The sequence below is a fragment of the Muscardinus avellanarius genome (genome assembly GCF_963383645.1).
Source record: "Muscardinus avellanarius genome assembly, chromosome: 17".
NCBI lineage: Eukaryota > Metazoa > Chordata > Mammalia > Rodentia > Gliridae > Muscardinus > Muscardinus avellanarius.
In genome coordinates this window covers 23,363,619-23,390,412 of record NC_137803.1, presented here as the reverse complement: position 1 = coordinate 23,390,412, position 26,794 = coordinate 23,363,619, and the positions used below count along the sequence as shown (strand labels likewise).

General features: G+C 39.8%; 1 protein-coding gene across 1 annotated transcript in view; it reads left to right on the top strand.

Moving 5' to 3' along the window:
• Window positions 1–24,995: 24,995 nt before the first annotated feature.
• Window positions 24,996–26,794, top strand: part of DCC (DCC netrin 1 receptor) — a gene marked incomplete at both ends in the record, with an annotated part of 1,196,613 nt that continues 1,194,814 nt past the window's right edge. The window contains one exon of the mRNA XM_080714768.1: window positions 24,996–25,086. Coding sequence (XP_080570894.1) covers window positions 24,996–25,086 — 91 coding nt within the window. The remainder of the gene's footprint in view (window positions 25,087–26,794) is intronic.

Genomic DNA, 26,794 nt, shown 5'->3' with positions numbered 1-26,794 from the left:
TATTTCTACATCTTTTATGAAGCTTTAGGTCACTCGGGTACTCTATTTGGTCTATGCTCTCAATATGGTGGTTTTCAGTAATGGACTCATCTCACTACTTTTGCAAGATGATTGTTGCTCCGGTCTGCCTATGTTTATATATCTACACCTAAAGAAAATAGGAGAGAAGTTCTTTCACAGACTTCTACCCAATTTCTCTTGATATATTGAGCCTTTTGCCTGTGCTCAGGCCTCAAGAGAATCAGGAGAAGCAAATGACTTCCTCCGTCAGCCCTGTAGGAAATGCATTCCCTCCCAGTAAGGAAGAGGGTCTGTGGTGAGGAATAACGGCAACTGAAAGATGACCAACAGTGCCTGCTACAGTAAACCATGGTAGAATGATGATACTTAATTTTTGAATGCATTAATATGATCATTTCTCATTGGTGGTGAGGTCTTGATATTATGTGGTAGAAATTGGAAAGAGATAGAGCATTTATAATACTCAGCTACCACGATGGTATCTGATTATAATAAAAAAGAACGCTGTTCTGCAAATGAAAAGTTATTGCCTCTAATTCTAGGACCATGGACAATTCACGTTTACCATTGTCATCACTGGGATTATCATCATTACTGTGAATCATTCTCATCAAATAGCATTTATTTAGTTCTCTGCTTACAAAAGATGCTGTATCATCTTCCTATGTTTATCTCAAACATGTGAAAAATAATGCTTTGGGAGAAATTAGGATATTGGGAGGATAAATGAGCTCTTGCAGGTGTATTTCATTGTATGCCACTGAAGAGCTCCTGAAAAGTCAAGCATACATTGAATTTTTGTAAATTGAATCGATTCAAAATGTACTGAGGGAACTTGATATTTAAAAGAACATTGTAGTGAATCTGTATTGCAAGGTTGCCATTTGAAATGCAATATTTAGTCCCAGATACACCAGTTCTGTATACTTGTTTTTTTTCATGTAAGCCTATTCTTAAATTGGTTATATTGCTTTATACTTTTTCAAGGACTTGTCCTTCCAAACCCAAGATGATCTTTATTAATAGAAACTTAATAACATCTAGTTACTTTTATTGCTGTCTTTGTAGATTATTATCAGAAGTTTTTTGAGTGTATAGTACTGGAGATTGGGCCTAAGGGGCTTCTATCTTTGAGTTGCATGCCAAACCTAAAAATCTTGTCTTTTGAAATTGGACCACTCTAGGTTACTGAAGTCTTGCTGCACTGCTGAGTCTATCCTTTAACCTGTAGTCCTCGTGGTGGATGGTAAGAGTCCTTTTCTCATGATGTTTTGTAGGTTGAATGAGTTATCACCTATGAAGCACTTGGAATGATATCTAATCTTTATGAAAGTATATTGGAAAGCTCAGAGTATTTAACCTGTAGGAGCATCCACACAGGTAAGCTGGCTTTTGATGTTATTCCCAATAGAGGCAATTTAATGGATATCATGGCACAGAATCATGTCTTTTGAAATTTGCCAATTTAATCCCCAAACTTCATATTACCAAGGAGCAAGCAGAGGCTGAATGTCAAGCATGACAGGTGGAGGGAGGATGCACACATGACTCTGGGGCTCTGGAGATCCACTCAGTAGTATTTCTCACTGGAGCTTTATTTAATTGTAGAGGCCATTGGCACCTTGTTAAGTGACCCAAAGGAAAGACACATTAAAGGTCCCTTGGAAGCAGATTGTCTCAATTTCAGAACAATTGACATTTTGAGCCAGATAATTCACTGCTATCAAATGATTGGGATGTACATTGCAGGATGTTTAGCAGCAACTCTGGCCACTGGATGCCACTAGCACAAAAAATGTGTTTAGCTGGGCATGATGGAGCGTACCTGTAATCCCAGTACTTCGGTAGCTGAGACAGGAGGATCACAGGTTCAAGGCCAGATTCAGCAACTTAGCAAGACCCTGTTTCAAAATAAAAATGACTGAGGGTGTAGCTCAGAGGTAGAATGCCCCTGGGTTCAATCCCTACTATCATACTGTGTGTGTGTGTGTGTGTGTGTGTGTGTGTGTGTGTGCACCTATGTAAACACACACACACTCACTCACTCACACACACACTCACAGTGAGTTCAAACTTTATGGAATGTCCCTTGGAGGATGAGATTGCATGCATTTGGGAACCACTCCATTAGCATAGAAGGGTCACAGGCAATGCTACTAGAAGTACTCATGAAACGTGGCTCAGCACTCAAGCTGGCTGAGCCTCGTGCAGTGGCCCAGAGCCTTTGCATGAGGCTCCATAGGGTAATCTCTTGTGCATGCATAGCAGCCTCCCCCACATGTCTAAAATAGAAGGGTCACGCTGTATTTAGTGTGGGAGCTGCTTATTTATTCCAAATTTACTTCCCCAATTGTTTTTGAATTATCATTCTGAAAATTTTAAATCAACAGTATTTCTCATCCAAAGGCTTGTGTTGTAGGCCAGGTGAGTAAACACCTTGGAACCAATAGAAGCAAATAAAATGAAGGGCATTACTAACTTCAGCTCTGGGGTCTCTCTGAGACTGTCAGCAGCGAGCTGGTACTTAATTTGCACCTGCCTTCTCTCCTTTCACCTTCTCTCTTCCCCATCGTATATAGGCAACCTTTTGTTAAAACACATTTTATGTTCTTAAAAAGAACATAGTGGAAGGATGGGGGGAGAACAAAAACTCAATCTATTTAGTAAAGCTATCATGAAAGGTGAAAGATTATTTTTCATTAAATTTTCTATTATTTCTATATTCTCCTATATATCACCATCTTAAATTTTTAATACTATAATCTCACATGATACATTCTAACTTGTACATCTTCTTCATGTATATTATTGCATTTAACCCTTACAACAATATTGAAGCAAATAGGTTATGTAATTGTTCAGGATAATCTAACCAGTAACAAACAGACCATTACTTCAATCCAGATTCTGAGAAGCAAGATACTTGTTCTTTCCACAACATTGCACATCTTTTAAATAATCTTCACGTGGGGTTTATTTCTATTGCTTTGTCATCGTTCACAACCATTTTCCAACTGCCTTTAGAGACTTCTTGAGAGACTGCAAAACTTTCTTTTTAATATGTTTAAAGGTGCTTACCCATCGTTCCATACCAGAATAGACCATATATCTTTTCTTCCCCTTCAAAAAAATATCAGGACTGTTAAATTAAATACAGGTTTAGAATACTGAAACTTGTTTTCTTGCATATTTTACAATTTGTCTTTGAAAGCAATGACAAATAATAATTCTAAAAAAGTATCTAGTAGCATGTACAGCTGTGGTTTAGTAGCAGTCGTACAATTATGTTTTTTCAGAGGAAGTCTTTAATGCATCTCTAATATAGTGATGAGGAGGCTTCAGGTTTGGCGGGTAAGTCAAGATCAGGATCAACCCTTTATCTTCAGAGGGAGCTCCACAGATGTGGCCAGCTTCCAGAGTGAGTGGACATGTCAATAAGAAAAACACTCAGAAGTACTGACCCCCTGATGCTAGGTTGGACATTCACTCTCGTTAGTGTAATAGACCAGTATCTGTGATATGTGTGTGTTCCCAACCTTGGTTGGCACTTGGATAGCACAGCCCTTGATACCTTAGTAGTTTTTGAGATTAGATGAACTTAGCCCATTGAATATGCAAAGTTTAGAATTGCATGTGTTCATAGTGAGCAACACATTTAGAATATCAAATGCATAAAAATCAAAAGATTTGTCATTCTAAAGTCTCTGGAAATATGCAAAAGCCTGATAATACTAAGTTAATGTGTTGACGTGTTCCAGTATTAACATATGGTAAATAATTTTTAATTTGTGTTTTATATGATAGTTAAACCATTTGTCTCGGCTATTTTTTATCATAAGTTTGAGATTCTTCAAATTTTTGAAATAATTTTCAATTTTTACCATTTAAATATTGTTGATTTGGGAAAACATAATTCAAAAGAGAAAGTTGTTTGCTCATTTTGGATAAGAGTTCCTATTACTTTATGCTCTTACCTTGCCTCATTTGGGATTTTTCACCAAGAGAAGCTCAAGGCTTCTAAGGCCTGGGCCTTGCAATGCTTCAGTGAAGGTCTGATTAAGATCCTGTGCCAGTGAAGCAAGTATATAATGACATTTCTTATTCAACTGGTAAATAGCACCTTAATTAGCCAACACTAGATACACTCTTTGCAGGGTAATTGGTGCATCTAAAAAACATTAGCTTCAGACTTTTTTGCAAGATACAATCCTGGAAGCTACATCAAAGGAACAAGAGCCATGCCTGGTTTCCTGTGGCAAGTCACTTATCTATCTAGTTGTGAGAGTCAAGGTCAATTTTAGGCATCATCGAACTTCACTATCTTAGAAATTATTTAGAATCGATTGACCAACTTACCTGAGTTGATCAATTAGCAAACCATTTCTTATTAAGCCTTTACCTATTTTAAAGACCATGGTTGATTACAGAATCAGAAAAAAATAGAATTGAAATGAGCACTAGAGATTATTTAATTGTGAAATTTCCAAACAAAGGTCAATGAAATACCAATACTTAATAAATACCAATTTTTGAAATACCAATACTTAAGTAATAAATACTTAGAAGTGGTAAAAGCATACATGCCCAAAAGTCACCCCACAGAGCCAAAGATTCTACTGGGATATTGCCACAAATCAGCATTTTTAACAAACATCCCTGATGACTCTGATGTGCAAACTAGATCTGTAGTCACCAATGAGGTGAGTTCCCTTGGTTTACGAATGACCTTTCCCAAGGTCAGAAGTGACTCATATCCCAGATCTTTAGATTTTCTGGCCAGCTTCCTCCTGGCATCCACCACTGGGCATAATTTCTTCAAGGACATTTTTACCTATTTATGTAGCTATATAGTATTTTGTTGACTTTGTGTGTTTGCAACTCTCTGGCCTTAAGAATTGGAACCAATTAAGAAAAAAACTTCAAGGTCTGAGCTGCCCTAGACTCAGGACTAATTCCAACCTGAGACAGAGAAAACATAAAGAGCTGTAAGCCAGGGGTTTCATATCCAGTCATGTCAACACTTGATTCTATCTGTATGTTGAATCTTGCATTTATTTTTATTTTTTTGGTGGTACTGGGGTTCCTGGAAACCCGTCTACACTCCCAGACCTATTTTTTTTACACATTTTTATTTGGAAAAAGGGTCTCCTAAGCCAGCATGGCTGGCTTTGAACCTGTGGGATCCTCCTGTCTCTGCCTCCCAAGCGCGGGGATTACAAGCGTGCACCACCACGCCCGGCTGAATCTTGCATTTTTAACACATTGGATCTGCCAAACTCTAACAGCAATTTCATAATGAAAGTGTTCCTCCATATCTCATTTTATAATTCTAATGTTTCAATTTTGCACATGTTGATTACATATCTAAGTCCCAAAGCTCTAAGAAAAAAATAGAAATAACTCAAGAGAGCACACAAAGACATGTCACATATATCCATTTGGTACTGGTACTGAAGTTACTCATGATGTAGCAGCTCCTTTTCCTTCCCAAACTAAATTTCTCAGTGACTAGCAGGAATTGGGCTCTCCATCTTCTGTCCTGCTAATATTTAGCACCAGGCCTTACCTACAGCAAAAGCTCAAAATAGATTTTTGATGTGGAATGCAGTTTAGGAAGCACATCTGAGCTTCCATTAAGCAGATGTGTTCTGAGCTGGACAGACCTGTTGGCAACGACATTGTGGGGGCATTTCTCACTGGAGGTGCTTTGCCTGCAGGAAAGCTAGCAAAGCTTGACTAATAGGGCTCTTTGAAATGAATTTGCATCTTGGAATTTCATGCACTTTAAAAATGACCACACATGTGGCCTTTAATATGAGTGCTGCTAATTTCTGGTATTTGCCCATCTGGCAGGGACATTCCAAATTTTCTTGGAAAACCCGGGAGCCTTGAAAAATTGGGATTGTGGTTTTCCAACAGAGTCCTCACTAGCTCTCAACACAGTGAAATATTAAAAAACCAACAACAATAACAACAGTAAGCAAACAGAAAAGCAAAATGAATTAGTCTTTTAGCTGAAGGATGAGGCTTTTACCATAAAATGCAGTTTTCCTTTCACCCATGCTGTCGCTTCTGCTAGTCCTCTGCCTAGAAGTCTGCCCTTTCCCTCCCATCTTCATTTTACACTCCACACCTCACCCCTACTTCTCTCAACCCTGCCACATACATGCTTTCTTTGCTAATTTTTACTTATTATTTAGTCCTATATTTCTTCCTTTGCACATAGTTTTCATGGTGCTGAATTGCGCTAGTCTCTGTACTTTTGCTTCATTCTCCAGACAGCAAGCACTACAAGGACTGGGTCATGTTTAGCTGTTTTGACATAATAAGAAATATATACTTGGTCTCTGCTCCCAGTTCTTGGCACAGAATTCCAAAAAATCCTAGTGATTTCCCAAGTGCTTGCTGGGAAAGGAGCATCTTTCAACATATATTTGTTTCCTGACTTTAGACATAGAGTCCAAAAGTCTGCCATACCATTTTCTGGGGGATATTAGCTGGACCAATCAGATCCCTGGGGGCAGTAGTCACCTCAGATGCAATAGGAGGCCATTGAATAAAAATAAGGGGGCAGTGGAAATGCCCTAAGAGATGCTAAGTAATTTTATTTTTCTGAGAAGGGGAAGGTACCAAATAAGTTGGGAATCTATGCTGTAAAGTTCTAGGATTCCCCCTAGACAGACACACACACACACACACACACACACACACACACACACACACGTTTTCACTTAGGATATAATAAAGAATGTGCAGAATGATAGGTGTCTTTCTTAGGCTTATGAAGTGATTGGTGCCTGAGATCCATAGATCCTAGATGGTGGCTTGTTGCTAGAGGAACCAGCCTGTTATTAGAGGGTTGGATAAGTCCACCACCACCTCCAGGGAAGAGAAGGGCTGGAGATTGAGTTTACTTGCCAATGACCAGTGGTTTAGTTATATATTCCTGCATAATGTAACCTGCATAAAAGCCCTAAACAAAGGAGTCTAGCTAGAGAGCTTCTGTGTTTCTGAAATCATCCATGTATCAGGAGGGTGGTACATCCCAATTTCAAAAGAACACAGGCGCCCACATGCAAAGATTTCCAGATGTCAGCTATGTACCTCTTTATCAGACTGTTCATTTGTATATTTTTATATCTTTATTGGTACATTAAAATCTCAAATCATAATGTAGTTCATAGTGGTAATGTGACATTCCATGTACCCAGTAGATGGTGGGCTACCCCCGGCTCCTTTCCCACTGCCCCATTCCCCATACAGGATAATGAATTGACATTTATACTTAATGTCTATGGACGTGTTTCCTTCATTGATTTCTCCCTCTCCCTCAACCCCTTCCCCTAAACCACCTTCTGGCTCCAATCAGGTTTCTCATCCATAATCTGGAGTTCTTCTGGTATCCAGTTACTCCCTAGCTTCTGTATATGAGAAAAAACGCATAATCCTTTACTTTTTGTGACTGGCTAATCTCACTTAATATTCTCCAAGTCCATCAATTTTTCTGTAAATGACATAATCTTCTTCTTCTTTATTGCTGAGTGGAATTACATTCTGTGGATATTCCATAATTTCATAATTCATTTATCTGTTGATTGACACCTAGGTGGGTTCCGTAATTTGGCTATTGTGAACTGCGCAGCTATAAACTTGAATTTGCATATATTACTATAATATTCTGCTTTTTGTCATTCTGGAAAGATTCCCAGAAATAGTATAGCTGGATCATCTTTTATAATTTTCTTTATAGAATTGAAAACATAAGTAAAGTGTTTTCCTGAGTTCTATATGCCTTAATAGTAGTATATTATCAAACGTGAAAAGAGGGTTGTAGGAACCTGGAATTTATAGTTAAATCAGACAGAAGGATAAGTAACCTCAGTGGACACTACTTGAGATGACACCCAAAGCTCAGCAGTTGGGGTGGTGGGAACCAATCCCCGAACCTGTGGGATCTGTACTAACTTCTGGGTGTTAATGTCAAGATTGCATTAAATAGTAGGACACCCAGCTAGTTTCCATGGAGAACTGAGAATTGCTTGGTGTTGAGGACCAATGTTTGGAGTTAGAAGTGTTGTACCTGTGGAGACAGTTTTATGTTAGCTGTTCATAGTAATTTCCCAAAATAGTTTGGAATCTCTAAACTATTATTCCTAAGAAAGCTATTCCTTACCTCATATTGGAAGACATTAAAGTGTACTTCTAGTACCTTCTTAAAGAAAACAGAACTTCTTTCATACACAAAAAAAATTAGCTCTGAGATGATCTTAATCAATAACTATGTTTTCATAGATCACTAACATAATTAGTTTTTTTTTTTTAGGTAAAACAACTATCATAGAATTAACACTAGGTACATTCCAGAAGAAATGGCTGCATTACTTAAAATAAAAGTTAATATAATTCTTGCAAGCATCCTCTTTTAATGGTTTTGGTAGAAGTGGTGAATTTTTATAGAGACCATGACATTTTCAAAAGAGACTCAGATTTTGTAATTATTCCTGAAGATAGGATTACAGGATTCTGAGTATTTGAAGTTGTTGTAAATAAGCCTTTTAGTGATTATTTTATTGAAAGCAATTATGTTTTGAAGACACCAGTTCTACAGCTTTGAAGAAGAGTTAAAAATAAAATACCACAATTCCATTGAAATAGCTACTTGCAGTTTGGGGTCTCACCTAAAGATGCAAATGGCTACATCTCAGATCAACAGGACGATAAGTTGATGTTCTCTGAAAAACTGTTTTAAGCATGACTGAGAAATGACTCTTGTGAAGACACAGATGTTATTAACACATAGAAAACCAATTCATGATGGTACATGCCTGTTACCCCAGTACTTGGAAGGCTGAGACAGGACGATCACAGATTCAAGGCCAGCCTCAGCAACTTAGCAAGATCCTGTTTCAAGATAAAAAGTAAAAATGAGGGTATAGATCAGAGGCAGAATATTCCTTGGTTTAATAAAAAATATATATGATTTTTAATATATAGGCATGGAAAAAGTATTCCGAATTAATATATTACATATGATTTATGTGATTTAAATGTTTGTGGATGCAAATGAACAGATCATATAGTATAAGTAGAAAGTAACCATTTTATTACTATCCCTCCAAGCTATTTTGATAATCATATTAACCAAAACAATATGGAGGTTTTCTTATTATTAAATACATCGATTCCTTCGAGAGGCACATATTGAGCACCTCTCATGTGACAGTCACTATAAGCACTGCTGAGGATAGATTGGCCAGGAAAAAAAGAGCAGTTTTCATTGGGTGCCCAAGGTGGTCCAGGAACATTAGACAGCCAGTGGCTGGGGGAGAGGCTGAGCAAAGGGACATGGGACAGATAAGAGGCAAAGCCATAGAGTGGGGGGAGGGGAGGTCTGTGAGTCTTGCCTATCATTGTCAGACACTATAAAGTAACCAAGTGCAGCCAGGAGTGGTGGTGCATGCTGGTAATCCCAGCATTTGGGAGCCTGAGACAGGAGGATCCAGGAACAGCCTCAGCTACTACTTAGTGAGGCCCTTTGTAACTCAGTGAGACTCTGTTTCCAAGTAAAGAATTAAAAAATAGGGCTATAATAAAAAATAGAGTAGCTCAGAGGTAGAATGCCCCTGGGTTACATCCCCAGTACTGCAAAAAAAATTAAAATTTAAACAAATAGAGTAATCAAGTTTTGAGTGAGATGAACAAGAGCTAGAATATGTCTACACTTAAATTCTTTGAAATATTTTAAAAATAAAAATAGAATACAAGTCCAGAATGACATTATCTGAATCATATTTAAAAAATCAGTCTGGCTGTGTTGACAGGAGATTGGATTGACTCCATGGCTCCTGAAGCATATTTACATCTGCATTTTAGAGAGGAGGAATGCTGAGAGATTTTTAAACTGCTTTTAAGTTGAAGTCAAACAGTATATGGATTTGAGATACATTAGCTCTAGTCAGTCCCAAGCATGTTCTTTCACTATGTTAGGAAATGTAAATGTACCTGGTGCAGGAGTGCATGCCTGTAATCCCAGCGTTTTGGGGAGGCTGAGACTGGAGGATCACAGGTTTTAGGCTAGCCTCAACAACTTAGAGGGACTCAGACACTTAGCAAGACCTTGTTTCAAATTAAAAAGTAGAAAATAGGCCTAGAGCTCAAAGGTAGAATGGCTCTGGGTATAACACCCAGTACAAAAAAATAAACAAATTTGTGACTGTGTGTGTGTGTACATGTGCATGCTTAATTAGAAAAGTAGGATTATGAAATACATGATATTGGTATTTTTCCCCCATAATTTTCACTTAGGATATCTGATAGAGTCCTGAAATGAAATATGAAATATATTTTTTGTTTTTAAGGCTTATGCCTTAGTCCTTTATATAGATATACTGCCTTCAGATACTCCATCCCCTATTGCTAATTTTATTTCAAGGAAGGCTGAAAAAATATTTATATCAGGAAGACTTCCTTTCTTTTCAAGGAAAATGCCAAAAAATTCCAAGAGAAATATTTATTTGCTGTCTACTGTTGAGAAGGAGATCTTCCATACATGAAAATAAGCTTATTTAAATGGTAAAACTGTATGAGACTTTTTAACTTTTCAATTAAAGTGTTTCTTTTACTAAAATTGTGATTTTAAAACTCACGGTTTTACATTTTGTGAAGTGAGCATAAAACTACACAAATGTAATAATTAATCAGGATTGGGGAGGCAGGCAGTATGTTCACTACCAAAGGCAGTGTCATGTACCGAACTTCAAATGCCCATGTTTGTATAGGTTTATTCTAAAGTCACTGGGCGTGTGCATAATGTACATCCATAAACATGAGTCTCAAGCAGTAAGCCAGACATGAGAAGAAAGGAGGCAGGAGGGACTGGGGAGGGAACTGGGGAAGGGCTAAATGAGGGATGTGTGCATGAATGGCCTCTACCATCTTGTACCCCATTAGGATACATGACTATAATGCACCAATAAAAAAATAAAAAATAAAGTCATTGGACAAACATTCTTTCCTCACCCTCTTCATGGTTTTATTAGTTTGATGATATTTCATAAGTATGTCAGTTCTCTTATAGTAACTTAGAAGTAGGATTTCTACCCTTTCTCTTAACTAATATGTTGACTGTCTAATGTAAAACTCTGACTTTTTTTTCCCTAGGTTTTAATTCCTTTACTATGGTGTGTTCAAAACACGACCCTGTATTCTTTCACTTTCCCTTGAGCACTGTCATTGCTGTAGGTGTGAGAATCCATGTTGTATAAGAAAAGAAAGAAACAGGATTCTCATGAATCAAGGCTGGCAGTTTAGCTTTCTGCAATGCTTCACAAGGTAGAACTAGAAACAAGAAATTATTCAATTAAACCTCTGTAGTTCATACTGCAGCAACAAATTGGCTATTTCTGAAGCAGTTTTACCAGCCTCAGAAGGAATATTCCCTCAGTACCAGTGATACAGTTGTGCCAAAGTACCAATTTTCAGAAGTATTCAACTGCAAAAATGACACTTTTCTATGTGCAAAAGAACTTGCTTTTGTTATTTTCTATGACAGAAGGAACACTTTTTTTTTTTTCCATTTTGGAAATCAATAGGGCTTTTTCCTCCTTTGCCATGGGTTATGATAGAAAAAAAAAAACCTACTCATGTTCCTGAAGATAACTTGTAGAAGACAATTATTGAGATGGAGCCAAATCAGCTCTCCCTGTGGGTACCGGCTGGAGGCTGAGGACTGTTAGTTGAGAGGATATGAAGAACATCCATTCAGGTCAGGAGGGCTCAGACACTCCAGTCACTTGAAAAGTTTGCGGTAGTGTGTTTTGAGCCAGTGTCTCCTAGAGACCAGGGTAAATTCCCTTGCCCTATCTCGTGTGTGTGTGTGTGTGTGTGTGTGTGTGTGTGTGTGTGTGTGTGTGTAGGAATTGAACCCAGGGGCATTCTACCTCTGACTCACTAAGTTGTGGAGGGCTTCACTACATTGCCGAGGCTGGTTGTGAAACTGCGATCTTCCTGTTTCAGTCTCCCAAGTACTGGGATTACAGGCATGCACCACACTTGACATTTAAGAGATTTTTAGCTGGATCTCTTACAACCGTTCATGATTCATCTAAAGACACAGCTCATTTCCAAGTAAGGCATCTCTAGCCATAGAGAAGAGATGGTGGCTCTCTGAGCATGGGGCCTAATGAGAGCCTTACTTCTGTGTATGGAGCTGGGTGCAGAATGGCTGGTAGCACTGGCTAGAGCCTGATCAATTGTGGGCTCTTCTATTTATTAACCAGGTAATGTTGCTTGGCAACTTAAACTTTCTTAATTTCAGCTTTCCCATCTGTGAATGGGAAGAGAAATGCTTTGCAAAGTTGTTATGAGGATTAAACAGGATAACATATTTAAAGTGCCTGGCACAAAGCCTGACACATTGTAGCATGTTCTTCTTCCAGGGCACCTGGAATTCAGTCTGATTTTGGAGAACTAACTGGGCATGTATTCCCACAACCTTCTCTTTCCACAGACATGGCCATGAAAAGTCACTCTCTTTCTTTCATTTTTCATTTCTTCCTTTCTCCTTCCTTCTTTCTCCCTTTCTCTTTCTTTCTTTCTTTCTTTCTTTCTTTCTTTCTTTCTTTCTTTCTTTCTTTCTTTCTTTCTTTCTTTCTTTCGATTCAATCCAGGACACTCTGCCTCTGAGCTAACCCCCAGACCTATTTTACTTTTCTTTTCTTGCGGTACTGGGGATTGAACCCGGGCATAATCTACCTCCAAGCTACATCCCCAGCCTAATTTTTGATTCTTTATTTTGAAACTGGGTCTCACTGAATTGCAAAGAGCCTCATTAAGTAGCTTAGGCTGTTCGTGAACTGTGATCCTCTGGTCTCAGCCTCCCAAATGCTAGGATTACAAGTGTGTGCCACCACGCCTGGCTTTTACTTTTCTTTTGAAACAGGGCTTCACTAAGTTGTAAAGGGCCTTGCTAAGTTACTGAGGCTGGACTTGAACCTGTGACTTTCCTATCTCAGCCTCCCAAGTACTGAGATTACTGATTTGTACCATTTTATAAAACTGGCTCAAAGTAATTTCTTTAGTTTCTCTGTTAATGCCAATTTTCCCTCCATGTGATACCTAAACATGTAATTGTTTCTGAATGATTAATTTTTATTTATTAAATAAATAATATTAGAGCAAAATTAAAGTTTTATAATACCAATACATTGATATTTTATATTGAACTAATTACATATGTTATATATTTACATATAAATATTGCATATATATATTTATATTACATATGCTTAATGTAATATAAATTATGCTTAATTAAACAATTAATATTAAATATATATTATGTGCCTTTAATAGGATTTATACTGTAGAATATTCCAATACTAAATTCAATGGAAGACACTGATATTTATAAGGATGAGAAAGAAAGAAGAAAGAATTTTGAAAATAAAGAGGAGCTGGATGTGGTGACACATGCCACCCAGTACTTGTAAGGCTGAAACAAGAGGACCACAGGTTCAATACCAGCCTCGGCAACTTAGGGAGACCTTGATTCAAAATAAATAAAATAAAAACAAAGTAAAATATTTCTAAAATATCTTGGGAAAAGTTTGTGTATCCTCAAGATACACATTGGGATATCAACAAGGTTATTGGAAATGTTATACAAGCAAGGATACTGCCAGTTTGGTCTGGTCAGAACAGGGAGAAGACACAATGAAGGATGGCTGTTGGACTCTAAATTCTATGGGCAGGAAAAGAACTAAAAGGAATACTCAGATGCTGACCTTTATAAAAAATGAGAAGAAAAAAATAACAAAACAGAGAAGTGAACCTAAAGAGAAGAGCCATGGACCAAAAGGCTGGAGCCATAAACCACAGAGAATTACTTCCAATGACACTTTCTTATACTTTTTCCTTTTTGAATAGAAATATCTATCACTGACTTCCTATGATTGCTACAACACTGTACTTAATTTTATTTAATAAATAAATAAATTTTGTGGGATTCAATCCAAAGTCATTTTCTCCCCAAACTATACCCCAGCCTTATTATTTCAATTTTGAAGCAAGCTCTTTCTAAGTTGCTGAGGACCTCTTAAGTTGCTGAGGCTGGCCTCAAACCTGTGATACACCCATCTCAGCCTCCCAAGTACTGGGATTATAGGCATGTGCCACCATGCCCAGCTACAGCACTGTATTTTAAAATCATATAATTAATTTTCCAGTTTCATAGGTCTACAAATGGAGATGAACTTTTAGCCAGTATATATTGTACCTAGAGTCTCACCCAGGCTGGATTTAGACGGTAAGTTATGGGACATTTCAGCTAATAATATGTACAAATATCATATATATTAGAATCTTAGTGGAAGCTGTTATAGGTTGAAATTTTGGAGATGTTAAGAAAAAGTGAATGTAGTTTACATGTGAGAGGAATGCAAGTCTTTCAGGGAGAAGATTGGGATAGGTTGAATAATGAACTACCAGAGATGTCTGCATTCAAATCCTGGGACCCATGAATGTTATCTAATAGGGCTAAATGGATTTTTGTGATGAAACCAAGGATTTTGGAGATGAGGAGATCATTCTGGATTATTATCTTTGATTATTATAATCACAAGAATACCTAAAAGCTGGAAGAAGGAGGCAGAGCATCAGAGTTAGAAGGAGAGGTGATGATGAAAACAGGTCACAGTGATCGCATTAGTGGAAGGGTCCCACATCCATGGGATGCTGGCAGCCTCTGGATGCCGGAAGAGGCTAGAACAGAGTCTCCTGTGGAGCTTCCAAAAGGAGCAGAGTACAGTAAACACCTTGTGTTTAGATATGTAAGCCCTATTTTCTATCCTCTGATCATCAGAACTGTAAGACAAGAAAAGCCATTCCTGTTTTAAGTCACTAACTTTGTGGTAATATGTTATAGTTAATTAAAAACGAAATATTAATGAGGAATCTGAAATGAAATTGATATTGTAGAATGAGAGCAAAAAGAAGGAAATAAACCAAGTTTATTGGAATAAACCACTTTACTTGAGTCCTGCCCTGCCTTTGGACTTTTCAACTACTTTGTGTTTGAATCTAAACTAAGGTGGGTATATTTTTTTATATCGATAAATTAGGAGATGGGGATAGTAAATGTAGACCTTCACAAACAGTATTGTTTTTTTTTTAATTTTTAGTTTAATTTTATTGTTCCATCCTGCTGTACTCTTTTGGGATTTTTAAGTGTGCCGCCAAGTATATTAGTGATACCTCCTAGTTTTATATCACTGACTAATTTGTTAAGTGTTTTAACATCTCTATCCTTGTCAATTAAGAGACATTTGGTTTATTGGAATAAATCACTTTACTTGAGTCCTGCCCTGCCTTTGGACTTTTCAATTACTTTATGTTTGAATCTAAACTAAGGTGAGTATATTTTTATAATGATAAATTAATTTTTAAAAGATGATTTTAATTAAATATATTTTACTATGAAATTAATGACGTGTACCTAGTTTCAGTTTTGCAACTGATTTTGGATGGTAGGAGTCAACAGAATTCTAACTCTTGGTGACTATGAAGAAAAGCCATTTTTTTATTATTAATCAAAACTTCCTCAATGCCCACTATTTTGTAGAATAATTAGATGGTTAAAAGAAGAAAATAAGAAAGAGTTCTTGCTATTAAAAAGCTGCCATGGTGGCACACGCTTGTAATCCCTGCGCTTGGGAGGCGGAGACAGGAGGATCACACAGGTTCGAAGCCAGCCTCTCTGGCTTAAGAGACCCTGTTTCCAAATAAAAAAGTATAAACTAGGTCTGGGAGGGTAGCCTGGAGGTAGAAGGGTTTCCAGGAACCAGTACCACCAAAAAAAAAAAAAAAAAGCTGCAAATATAGAAAAAGGTATATATCTTTTTGATCTAGAATTTAAAACTCCATACATATAACAATTGTTAAAGCACCAGGTGATATATATATATACATGTTTCTATCACACTAAACCTCACTCAATATAATCTTAGTTACAACACATCAATAAAAGTAAATTAAAATTACTAAGTATTTTAGAGGAAGAATGAAATGAGGCGTTCAGGGATTATCTCTGGGAGGTAATAGGATTTCCATCTGAGTATTAACCAAGCCAAAGAATTTGAGGTGACTGTGGATATGTAAAATTCTGGAGGATGAGTCTTGTATCAGTCTGGCATAAAAGAATGATTTGAGTAGGAGCACAGGAGAAAGAAAATCCCGATTAGTGAGAGGGTTTGACAGTGAATATGCTACAAAAATCACCAAACTTTCTGGATTCTAGTACTTTACAGAGTGGAAAAAAATTACTTGTAAAAGCGATAGCTGAACCATTTTTGTTAATCTTTAAAAAGTGGAAGAGGAATGTATGCCTGAAAAAAAAGGAACCTGTTTCCTAGATTTAAATAAAAACTGGAAGGGCTATAGTTATGTCCAACAGTACACAAGTGAGCTTGAAATAGGGCCCAGGCAGGACATGGAAAACAATTATTAAAGACACAATTTACAAATACTTAGGAAAGAATGCAAGGCCATTGGGAGCCACATGGGTTCACTTAGAATAAATTAATGCAGACTGAAGTACCTGGAAAATAGCACAGACAAATCATATCCGGATTTCAGCAAAGCATTTCACAATACACTCATGACAGTGCTCTGAATTCATCTAAGCTAATATCTTACCTGAAGGACACGATGTGGCGAATCACTGGTCACCAATACTGGAGTGTGTTGCTGAGTTAATGCCACTTAATGACCAGTTGGAAGATTGTTCTCTTGTGATTTATCATGGGGGCTCTGTTTACCCTCCACACCATGGCAAATGTCTTGTGATAAGGACAGATACATTGTTATCATTAGATGTAGAAACTCTCCTGAAGAGCTCTTATATTAATGCTCAGAGTTGATGTATTTAAGCCACGAGGGTTTAATTTCATCAGAAGGACACCCATTGCAATGGATTTACTGGGTTGCAACCTAAGCAAGTTGGTGCAGCTGGAGAGGGTGAGTCCAGAGGTATGGCCTTAGAGACTGCAAATCTGTCTTTGAATTCCCTCGCTTCTGTGTACTCTCTCCTTTCTGGCCTCCATGATGTGAGAGCAGATTTCTTACTTTTTCCTTTCTCTGCTTCCTTCTGTCATACCTTGAGCTTTATGGACCTGGCCTGCCATGAGGTAAACCCTAAAATCTCCCAAAACCATAAGCAAACGAATCTTCCTTTCTCTAAATGTGTGCGGTCAGGTGTTTTGGAATTAAAGAAATGAGAATGTTGACCAAGACAGATACTAAAATGCTTAACACATTAGTTGTTGATTTAAAATTAGTGAGAGGATCGCTAACATATTGGGTGACACAGTTAACATTCAACAGGAGCCATCAGGAAAGAAAGAGAAAGTTAATCTAAAATAAAATGAATAATAATATTTGTAAAGAACAACATTTAATATTCCCCCCCATTCCTCCCCTTGAAAATTCAATTCTACAAATAAAGGGTATGAAAGAAGGGACTTTGACTTCAGTGGAGTGTGAAAAAACATGAGTTTTCTGATAGACTTTAAGTATAAGAGAAAAAGGCATGATGTACTACAAACTCCAGGCTACTTCACCCCACATTACACAGGATGGTAAATCCAAGCCAGGAAGGGGAACACTGCTCTTCTCTTCACTCACCTTGGGTTTTTGTGTCTTCAGACAGCCTTAATTCCAAATCGGCCACTCTCCCTCCTGTGGCGTTGTGGTTTTGTGCTATGATAGGAACCTAGAGGTATTCTATGTCCGAGCTACATTCCCCCAATCCTTTTATTTATTTTTTTTTATTTTGTTTCTAAAACATTTATATTCATAAAACACCTTTGTTGATATCCCACGTGTATCTTAAGGATACACAGACTTTTTCTGTATAATCTCTTCTGTACTTTTGACTGCAACTGAGACAGCTGAGAGGATTCATAAATTACATGCTTAATCTGCTCAAAAAGCCTAATGTGGGATTAAATGTTCTGGTGTGTGTGTGTGTGTGTGTGTGTGTGCGCACACGTGCGTGGGAGGGAGAGAGGGGAGATACTGGGGATTGAACCTAGGGACATTCTATGCCCAAGCTACATTCTCAGTCTTCTTTTCTTCTCTTTTCTTTCTTTTTTTTTTTTTTTTTTTTGTGGTACTGGGGTTCCTGGAAGCCCTTCTACCTCCGGGCTACACTCCCAGACCAATTATTTTTTTTTATTTTTGGAAACAGGTTTTCTTAAGCCAGCGTGGCTGGCTTCAAACCTGAGCGATCCTCCGGTCTCCGCCTTTCAAGAGCGGGGATTACAAGCGTGCGCCACCACGCCCAGCTTTTATTTTCTATTTTGAAATAGGATCTCACTAAGTTACTGAGGCCCTCAGTCAGTTGCTGGAGCTGGCCTTGAACCTATGACCTCCTGTCAGAGACTCCCAAGTACTGGAATCACCAGCAAGTGCCACCAATCCTGGCTTTGTTCTAGTGAGATATGAATAAAAGAGATTGTCCAGTCATGTTGTTAGCTTGGTCCCTCAGCATAGTTTCTGACCAGGAATCTTCTAATTTCTATGTCTTTTATAATATGAATAGGCTGAGTTTTCCAATTATTAAGTCCTGAATGTTTTCCCTTAATATGTCTCTTCCCTTTCATATTTTAAGTAGCAAGCAGAAATCTGGACATATCTTCAATGGTTTATTTGGAAATTTCTTTAGAGCCTGAGTCCATCATTTATAAGTTTTGCTGTAAGAGATGATAATGATAAATTTTCTGCCACTAAATAACAAGACCTCTCCTTTCCTCAGTTTCTCTTGAGCCCTCATAGACAACACCTTTACTGTCCCTATTTCTGCTTATAGCCTATTCAAGGCAATTTATACAATTTTCTATCATACTCCTTAAAATTCCTCCAGTCTCTGTCTGTCGCCCAATTCCAGTGTCACATGTACAATTTGAAGTTTCTGTTAAAGCCAGGCTTGGTGGCACACACTTGTAACACCAGTTCTTGGGATGCTGAGACAGGAGCATCATGCAGGTTCAAAGCCAGCATCGGCTACTTAGTAAGGTTCTCAGCGGTTGTCAGTAACCTAGTGAGATCTTCTTTCCAAATAAAATATAAAATATGTATGGAAGTGTAGCCCAGAGGTAGAAAGCTCCTGGGATCCATCCCCAGTACCACACACAATAAATAAAGGTTTTGTTATCTGAGCACCCTATATCATGGTACCAAAATCTTTATTAGCTTCCCATTACTCCTGTAAAAAAGTTAGTAGCTTGAAATGTCACAGATTTATTATCTTTTAGTTAGAGAGGTCAAAGACCTCAGCACAGTGTTACCAGTGGTAATCAAAAGAACAGCAGAGCTGTGTTCCTTATGCAGGACCTAGGAAGAATTCAGGTTTGCTTTCTCTAGCTTTCAGAGGTGACCCACATTCCTTGGCTCACGATCCCTCCCAGGAATGACCATTCTGCCCTGCTCTTTGCCTTTTTAATTACCTAACCGTGACTTTCTGTTTCTTTCTCCATGTTCTAAAGACTCTTGTGATTACATCAGTCGACCTGCACAATCAATGATAATCTGCTCATCTCAGGGGGCTTGATTTTGATAACATCTCCAAATCCTTTTTCGTAGAATATATCACAGGTTCTGAGGACTAGGATATAGGCATTTTAGAGCAGGGGAGCATTACTCTGCCAAACACAGGTTCCTTGTAGGGATTCGATGAGAATTTTAGATCTCTCCTAAACTAGCATGTTAACTGAAGCTATTGTTCTTCTGCAATCTTGGGGGGAAAGGGATTCTTCTCCTAGTGATTCCATGATTATATATAAGTTCTCGTTTCTAAAACCCCAGCAAATCTTTCCTTCACTCTGACTAGCTGAAGAACTCAGCTCTGAATTTATCACTGTAATAAAAAGACAAGCTATTCTTCCTAACGAAAGTGGCTCAAGACCTGCTTAGAAGCTTTGTGGTTGAAAATGTGGAAGGTTGGTACCCTCACAGCATACTGTTAACGAAACAAAGAAGGAAGGCCAGTCATGGTGGTGTGTACCTATAATTCTCATGCTTGGGAGGCTGAGACAGAATGATCAAAGGTTCAAGGACATTTTCAGGCAATTGAGTGAAATTCTCAGCCACTGAGTAAGACCCTGTCTCAAAATAAAAACAAAAACAAAAACAAAAACTTAAAAGGCTGAGAGTATAGCTCAAAGTTGGATTGCCCTGGATACAATCTTCAGTGCCACACACACAAAGTAAAAGAGTAGGAATAGGAAGGGAGGGGAAAAAGAGGATGAGGTGGTGGTATTTTGAGCAAAACAAGCATAAGCACACAGGCAAACAAATATAAATAAAAACTAAAACTGTCAACTAAAAATAACATTTTACTTCTTGATTGTAAATTAGCCAAGGGCATAGAGTATATTGTATTTACATTTGCATATTCTACGATGATAGCAATAAGCCTAGGATAATAATTGGCTTTCTTAACTAAATGAATAAATGGTGGATTATCACATTGTCATGTTTATAGGATTTTATGTGCAGTCAAATTTATAGTCTAATATGTACCATTTGACTAGATTTTTATTGTTTTTTTGCAAATAAATTTCTAAAACATCTTTTTGAGACTATCCAAAGTCAGATAATAATATTGGGAGAACAGACACAGATTAAGATAATTGATTTTTTTAAATTAAATTAGGACAGCAAATACAGTTCCAGACTGGAATCCCTAAAATAAATTGCATACTTTAAATTTGGCTTACTTCAGTAGGGGGTGGGTTAATCTCAGAAAATCAATATTCCTGACACCTCCTTCCATACCTACACAAAACACACATGACATAGAGTTTTAATGGTTTGAAGAAACAATAGTGTTTGAGCAATTTGTCTTCAAATAGCAAAAGTGTGTCTTAATTCATATGCTTATCATGAGTTTAAACCCATAAAGGGAATTTCAACTTTAAAGGTCTTAATGACTATGTGAAGGGCAATAATTTTACTGAAGTGTGTGTGTGTGTGTGTGTGTGTGTGTGTGTGTGTGTGTTATTATTTACGGAACCCAAGAGTGGTCTATTCTTGAGCTGAACCTTAGACCCTTTTTTATTTTGAAACAGGTTCTTTGTTAAGTTACTCTACACTGGCTTCTGACCTGAGATTCTCCTGTCTTGACACCCAAGTACTGGGATTATACAGGCTTGCACCACTGGGCTTGCTATACAAAACAATTTTTTTTTTTTTTTTTGGTGGTGGTACTGGGGTTCCTGGAAGCCCTTCTACCTCGGGGCTACACTCCCAGACCTATTTTTACATTTTCATTTTGGAAACAGGGTCTCCTAAGCCAGCGCGCGGCTGGCTTCGAACCTGCGCGATCCTCCTGTCTCCGCCTCACAAGCGCGGGGATTACAAGCGTGCGCCACCACGCCCGGCTACAAAACAATTTTTTATGGACCACATTTTATTCCTCTTCCTATCTTATATTTTGTCCCCCCTCCCATGAGAAGACTAATGGAGAAGTGAACATGACACCTTTGAGAAGAAGGGTAAAATATCCTTTTGCCTACCAAGTATAAAACATTAAGTATTGAGTTAGAAAATATGAAGGCTATTTCCAAAGATAACTCTAAAATTAAGCTAAAGATGAAGGAAAATCTAAGGTGAAGGAAGACTACTGGGGAAAGACCTTATAAGAAACTTTTCGTTGGTATCAGTTGTGAAAGCAGATGAGCACCTCAGAGGAAGATAACAGAGACTGTAAGGATTGTTTGTGGATGCTCATGGGGTCAGTGGACTGATGAACTCAGTCTGGGCACATTAGTCAAAGATAATAATGATGGGTGGCTTGATGACTATACCTACTGTATGAGGCTGGGCAGGGTACCTTTAATGAAATGCAAACTCTGTGGAAGATTTTTGGTTCCTGTAATCTCACTCCCTCCCCCCCCCAGAGCCAGCTGGCAAAAGTACAGGTTCTGAAGAGAAGCATGAGGATAAAGAATTTTTAATTCTAACATGGGGGAGCCGCCAGCCTACTATCTTTACTGGCCGACCCCTTTTCCTGGGTCAATGTTTCCTACGGGTTGTCAACTATGCCTGGGTCAGTATTGCGCTGGTGCTCCTGGCCGACGCCTACTTCTGGGTCAATCTCATCCTTATTGCGGCGACGCTGGGTTTGTTTTTCCAGAGGTATTTATACAGTCACAGGTCAATCAATATCCTCGTGCTACCACCACCAGAATACAATAAAGACCAATACAAAACACATACATTACAGATAGGTTAATCAGTACCCTTGTGTCATCACCACCTGATCTTCTCTCAGACTTTATTGAACTTTCCATAACCCCAAACCTTGTTGACTCTGGGTGAAGGACAGTCAGCTGAGTCAGAAACATTAATCTAGGGGAAAGCCTTAATGGCTCCCCACAGTTCTCACTCTTTGAAGGTACCCTTTTTTATAATATGGGAATGAGAGGCCTTTATGACTTTTTGAGGAAGATTGTAAGTTTGGCCTCATCCTTTACCCTCTTGACCAGTGGTTCTTTGTAGTGTTTTAGAAGGAACAGGTGGAGCTCATTTTATGAGTCTCACTAAAGATTTCCTCTCAAAAAAATAAATAAAAGGAGCATGTGCCCTAGAAGTCAGTTGTTTCATGTAAAATTGCTAGATGTTAATAAACACCCTGAAGTTTATTAGCAGTGATCTAGAAAAATCCATGGGCCCAGTTAAAAGTTTTTGCACCAGACCCTAGCCCTGTATCTCCAATGGCCTCCATCTCAGCTAATAAAAACAGTTTATTTAAAAATTTGGGGTTATATCACTCTTTATAAACTATATTAAAATGTGAGACTAAAAGTATAAAAAGGAAAAAATGGGGGGATAAAGTACTTCATTTCACTCTAAAGAACTCAAGCATCTAAACTACCTTACTGGTAGTTTAGTGATTACAGATCTTCTTATTTTAACTTTTAGAGGGAAAGAAGGAATGTATATAATTAAACATAAGAAACACTCTCTTCCAGTTTTAATATCAAGTAGTTCTTCTGGTGGCAATTTTTTCCATATTGTTTATGCTTTTTTCCTGTCCTGTTTTCAAATACATATTCACATTTCATCCTCTCACAACCTGATGAACTTGAGTAACAAAAAAGGGTGGGGAAGAGAAAGAATGAATAGATAATGTAATACAGTGAGGAATGAAAAATCGGCAGCTGAACATCTTAAAAGACAGAACTTTTACCAAAATGACACTTCTATTCATCATCCTTCCTGGCCAAATGGATTGGTTTGCAATTCTGCTTAATCAGCAAATATGCATTTGGCATGTTGGGTATCCAAGTTCCTAAGCTAATGTCTGTGATCTGTGATGGGTACTAAGATTGAATACCCATCACCACTTCTATGAAAGGTGCTTGAGATCTCACAGTAGAGATAAAATATAAAAAGAAACTCAGCTTAAAGCAGTTTTCTCCAAGAGCTTCTTGGTTCACACTATGGTGTGTGTGTGTGTGTGTGTGTGTGTGTGTGTGTGCGCGCACGTGCATGTGTGCATGCTTAGATATGGGTCTTGCTTCACTCCTTGTATGAGGACTGCAATGTCTTTGTCTTGTCCCAGACAAAGTCTCATTACAGGGACCATAGCATCTATCACTATCTTTTATAATTCTCCATTTATGGCTTCTCTTCCAACTCATCAAAACCCCTTTGAGGACAGAGACTGGGTCTTACTGAATCTCCTATCCATGTTTCCTAGGAGCCATCCTGGGCACGGGAAACATGGCAACCTCTTTAAAACATTGACTCATGTCTAGAGAAGATTGAACACAGATGAAATAAGATGTCCTACAAAAAGCGGACGCAGGCCACTATGTCAGGAAAGGTGCCCTGGCATCTTGACCTCAGTGCTCACCTATCCTACAAGGGAGTTAGTTACATAAAGTGACCTTCCTTCCCTCCCCCAAATGATTTTTTTTAAGGGTAAGGAAGGAAATAAACGTCCTGGCCACTTGCCCTGGTTTAAACACCCGCCTGAGTTTTTACAGTCAAATAAAAAGAATTTCCTGAATGTTGAGTGTCAAAAAACGATTGCTGCAAAACCTCCCGACAGGCTCAAGCTGTTCGCTGCCTTCATTGACAAAAGTGACTTCCCACGCCTGGCCCACAGAGGGCATCCCTGCGCATGGAGATGCAGGCCCGGCATTGCAGCTGCTGGAAGCCTCCTCCGTCCGGCTCTTTTTTTCCTAAGCCCTCATCTCTCAGCCCCCACCCCCTTTCGCGTGGAGTTTTTGCCTGATCCAGTTCGTTTCCCTCCGGTCTCCACATTTTCCCTTCTAGCCCTCCACTTCTCCGGATCAATGGATAGTACGGTTCCAACTCCCTGCTCACACACCGCTGGCAGATGCCCCAGTAACAAGTGAGAGTGCTCCACCCGGCAGCCCCCGCCGCTCCTCCCTGGGCCCCCTAGCTCTTGGAAGCAAAACCAACAGCGTCACCTTCTCTCGTGCGGATTTTTCTCTCTTCAACTTTACCCAACCAACGACATGGAACCAGCCTCAACCTCTTAATGTACAGCCCAGGATTATTTTCCATCTCCTCTGGGTCCCTCCTGGATCTTCTGTTTATTGATGACTTGCAAGCCCCGCGCAGAGCCGTCTCCCCTTCTCTTGCGCCCTCAGTTTCCTGGAGTTAGTTTTTTCAAGGTTTGACCGGGGATCCGGAACCTCTTGGACCGAATGGAACTTTTTGCTGCCTATCTCTGCTGCTGATTCTGTCCCTGGACGAGGAAGAAGGCTTCGGAGGCAGAAGAGGCTCAGGGGAGGTGGAGGAAGAGGCCGAGGAGGAGGAGGAGGAGGAGGAGGAAGGGGCTAGGCGCGCTTGGGTGTGCATGTGTACATGCGTGTGTGAGTGCATGTGTGTGAGCGCAGCCGCGGCCCAGGACCCCCGGCCCCAAAGGTGTTGGCTGAAATATGGAGAATAGTCTTGGATGTGTTTGGGTACCCAAGCTGGCTTTTGTACTCTTCGGAGCTTCGCTGTTCAGCGCGCATCTTCAAGTCACCGGTAAGAGATTCTTTTCCTTTCTTCTCGTCGCTCGACCACCTTTTTGCCCCCCTTTCCCTTCTCATTTCGTTTGGCGAGAGTATAACTGCGTGAAAGGAAAATAGATATTCCGCGTTCGCTCTATCCCCCATTTCCTCGTGGATGATAAAGCCCGAAGACCCCCCCCCCCGGGGGGGCTGAGGATGTTGGTGGCGGGGGAGAGGGGCGCCTCTTCGTTCTTTATATTATTATTATTATTTAAATCTAGTGCTTGTCGAGGCTTTGCTTTCGCAAATACTTGTGTTGGTTTGGAGGAGGAGAGCGGGCGGGCTGGGACAGGTGATGGGGATGTTGTTGAAAGGAATTGGGTTGAATCCTTACAGCCTGGAAACCTTTGAAGAGGGTGGCAGGTTGGGGCAACCAGGAGCAGCTGAGATCGTGGTGGGGTCTTTGAGAAGTCTGTGCGCGATGCAGCTGGTGGGTTGAATCCTTTGAATGTGAATATAGGCGCCTCCTGGTTCAGATTTTCGGACTTACTGCTTGAGACTAGGAAGAGGGACGGACGATGTGTTTGGGTAGTTCAGAGGACTGGACCCAGGTGCCCAAGGAGGCACAGAGTTGTTAGCACGAAGGTGTATGTTTATTTATTTTTAACTGTGGATGCAGTTAGCAAGCGAAGTCCCCAAATATCTCTATGACACCTCCAAACTCTCAGCGATTGATATTTGGGAGAGACCAGCCGGCTTCTGGCCCCAGCACTTGGCAAAGGCAGTTTCTAATTATAATGGCAAAACTGTTTGGAGATTGGATTGGGCTAAAGCAGGAGAAAAGGGGATCCGAGACTGCTCGGGGCGGCTGTAATTTCTCAGTACTGAGCTGGGGGCTTCCACAAGCACACGAAAAATAAAATAAAATAAAAAGAGTCAAGCGACTCTCGATGAGGTGCACCGATTTTGCGGGACTTCACAAGTAAAGTGGCACCGGGTTACCGGGCCGGCCTAGGAGGGAGACAGGAGAACCGCCTGCCGAGCGTTCAGATCCATTAGGAGACGACCTTTCTCCAAACCCAAAGGGAAGGAAGGCGCCCGCAAGGACCGGGCTTTGGGTAGGAGCACCCGGACTTGCGCCTTGTCTCTTTAACTGGGAATGGAATTAAATCCTGGCGGCCAAGCCCCCAGCCTCCTTGGAGTCCTGAACTCCCGGCTTTCTGGCCCCTGGTACGTGCTGCAGAGCCCAGGGTTGCAAGTTGAGAACGCGAGCTGCGAATGTGCTCTTGGGTGGCAGGGGGACTCGGGCAGTCGAGCATCCAGCCGGCCCGAGGCTGTCCAAAGACTCGCCGGCCACGCGCGGGCAGAAATCCGTTTGTGCCAGACTCCGCTGGCTCCTCGTCCTCTTTAGGCGAGACCGAGCGAGCAAGCGAGCCAGAGAAGAGTGTGTGTGTGAGAGTGTGTGTGTGTGTGTGTGTCCGCGCACGCGCGCGCGCACCCAGGCGCCCGTGGCAGGAGCGTGCCCGCACCGCCCTGCTCAGCTGCCGGGCTCGGGTCTCCTCCTCCCTCCCAGAGCTTTGTCCTCCGCAATTACTCCCCAGGAAGGTGGGCGGGGTGGGGGATCCTCACTGTAATGAATAGGTGTCTCTTTAAAATTCCCTTCTCCAGACCCGCAGATGCTTAGACACTGGCTGCTGGAAGGAGAACCTCCTCCTGCCCTATCCGGGAGATTGACTCGTGCA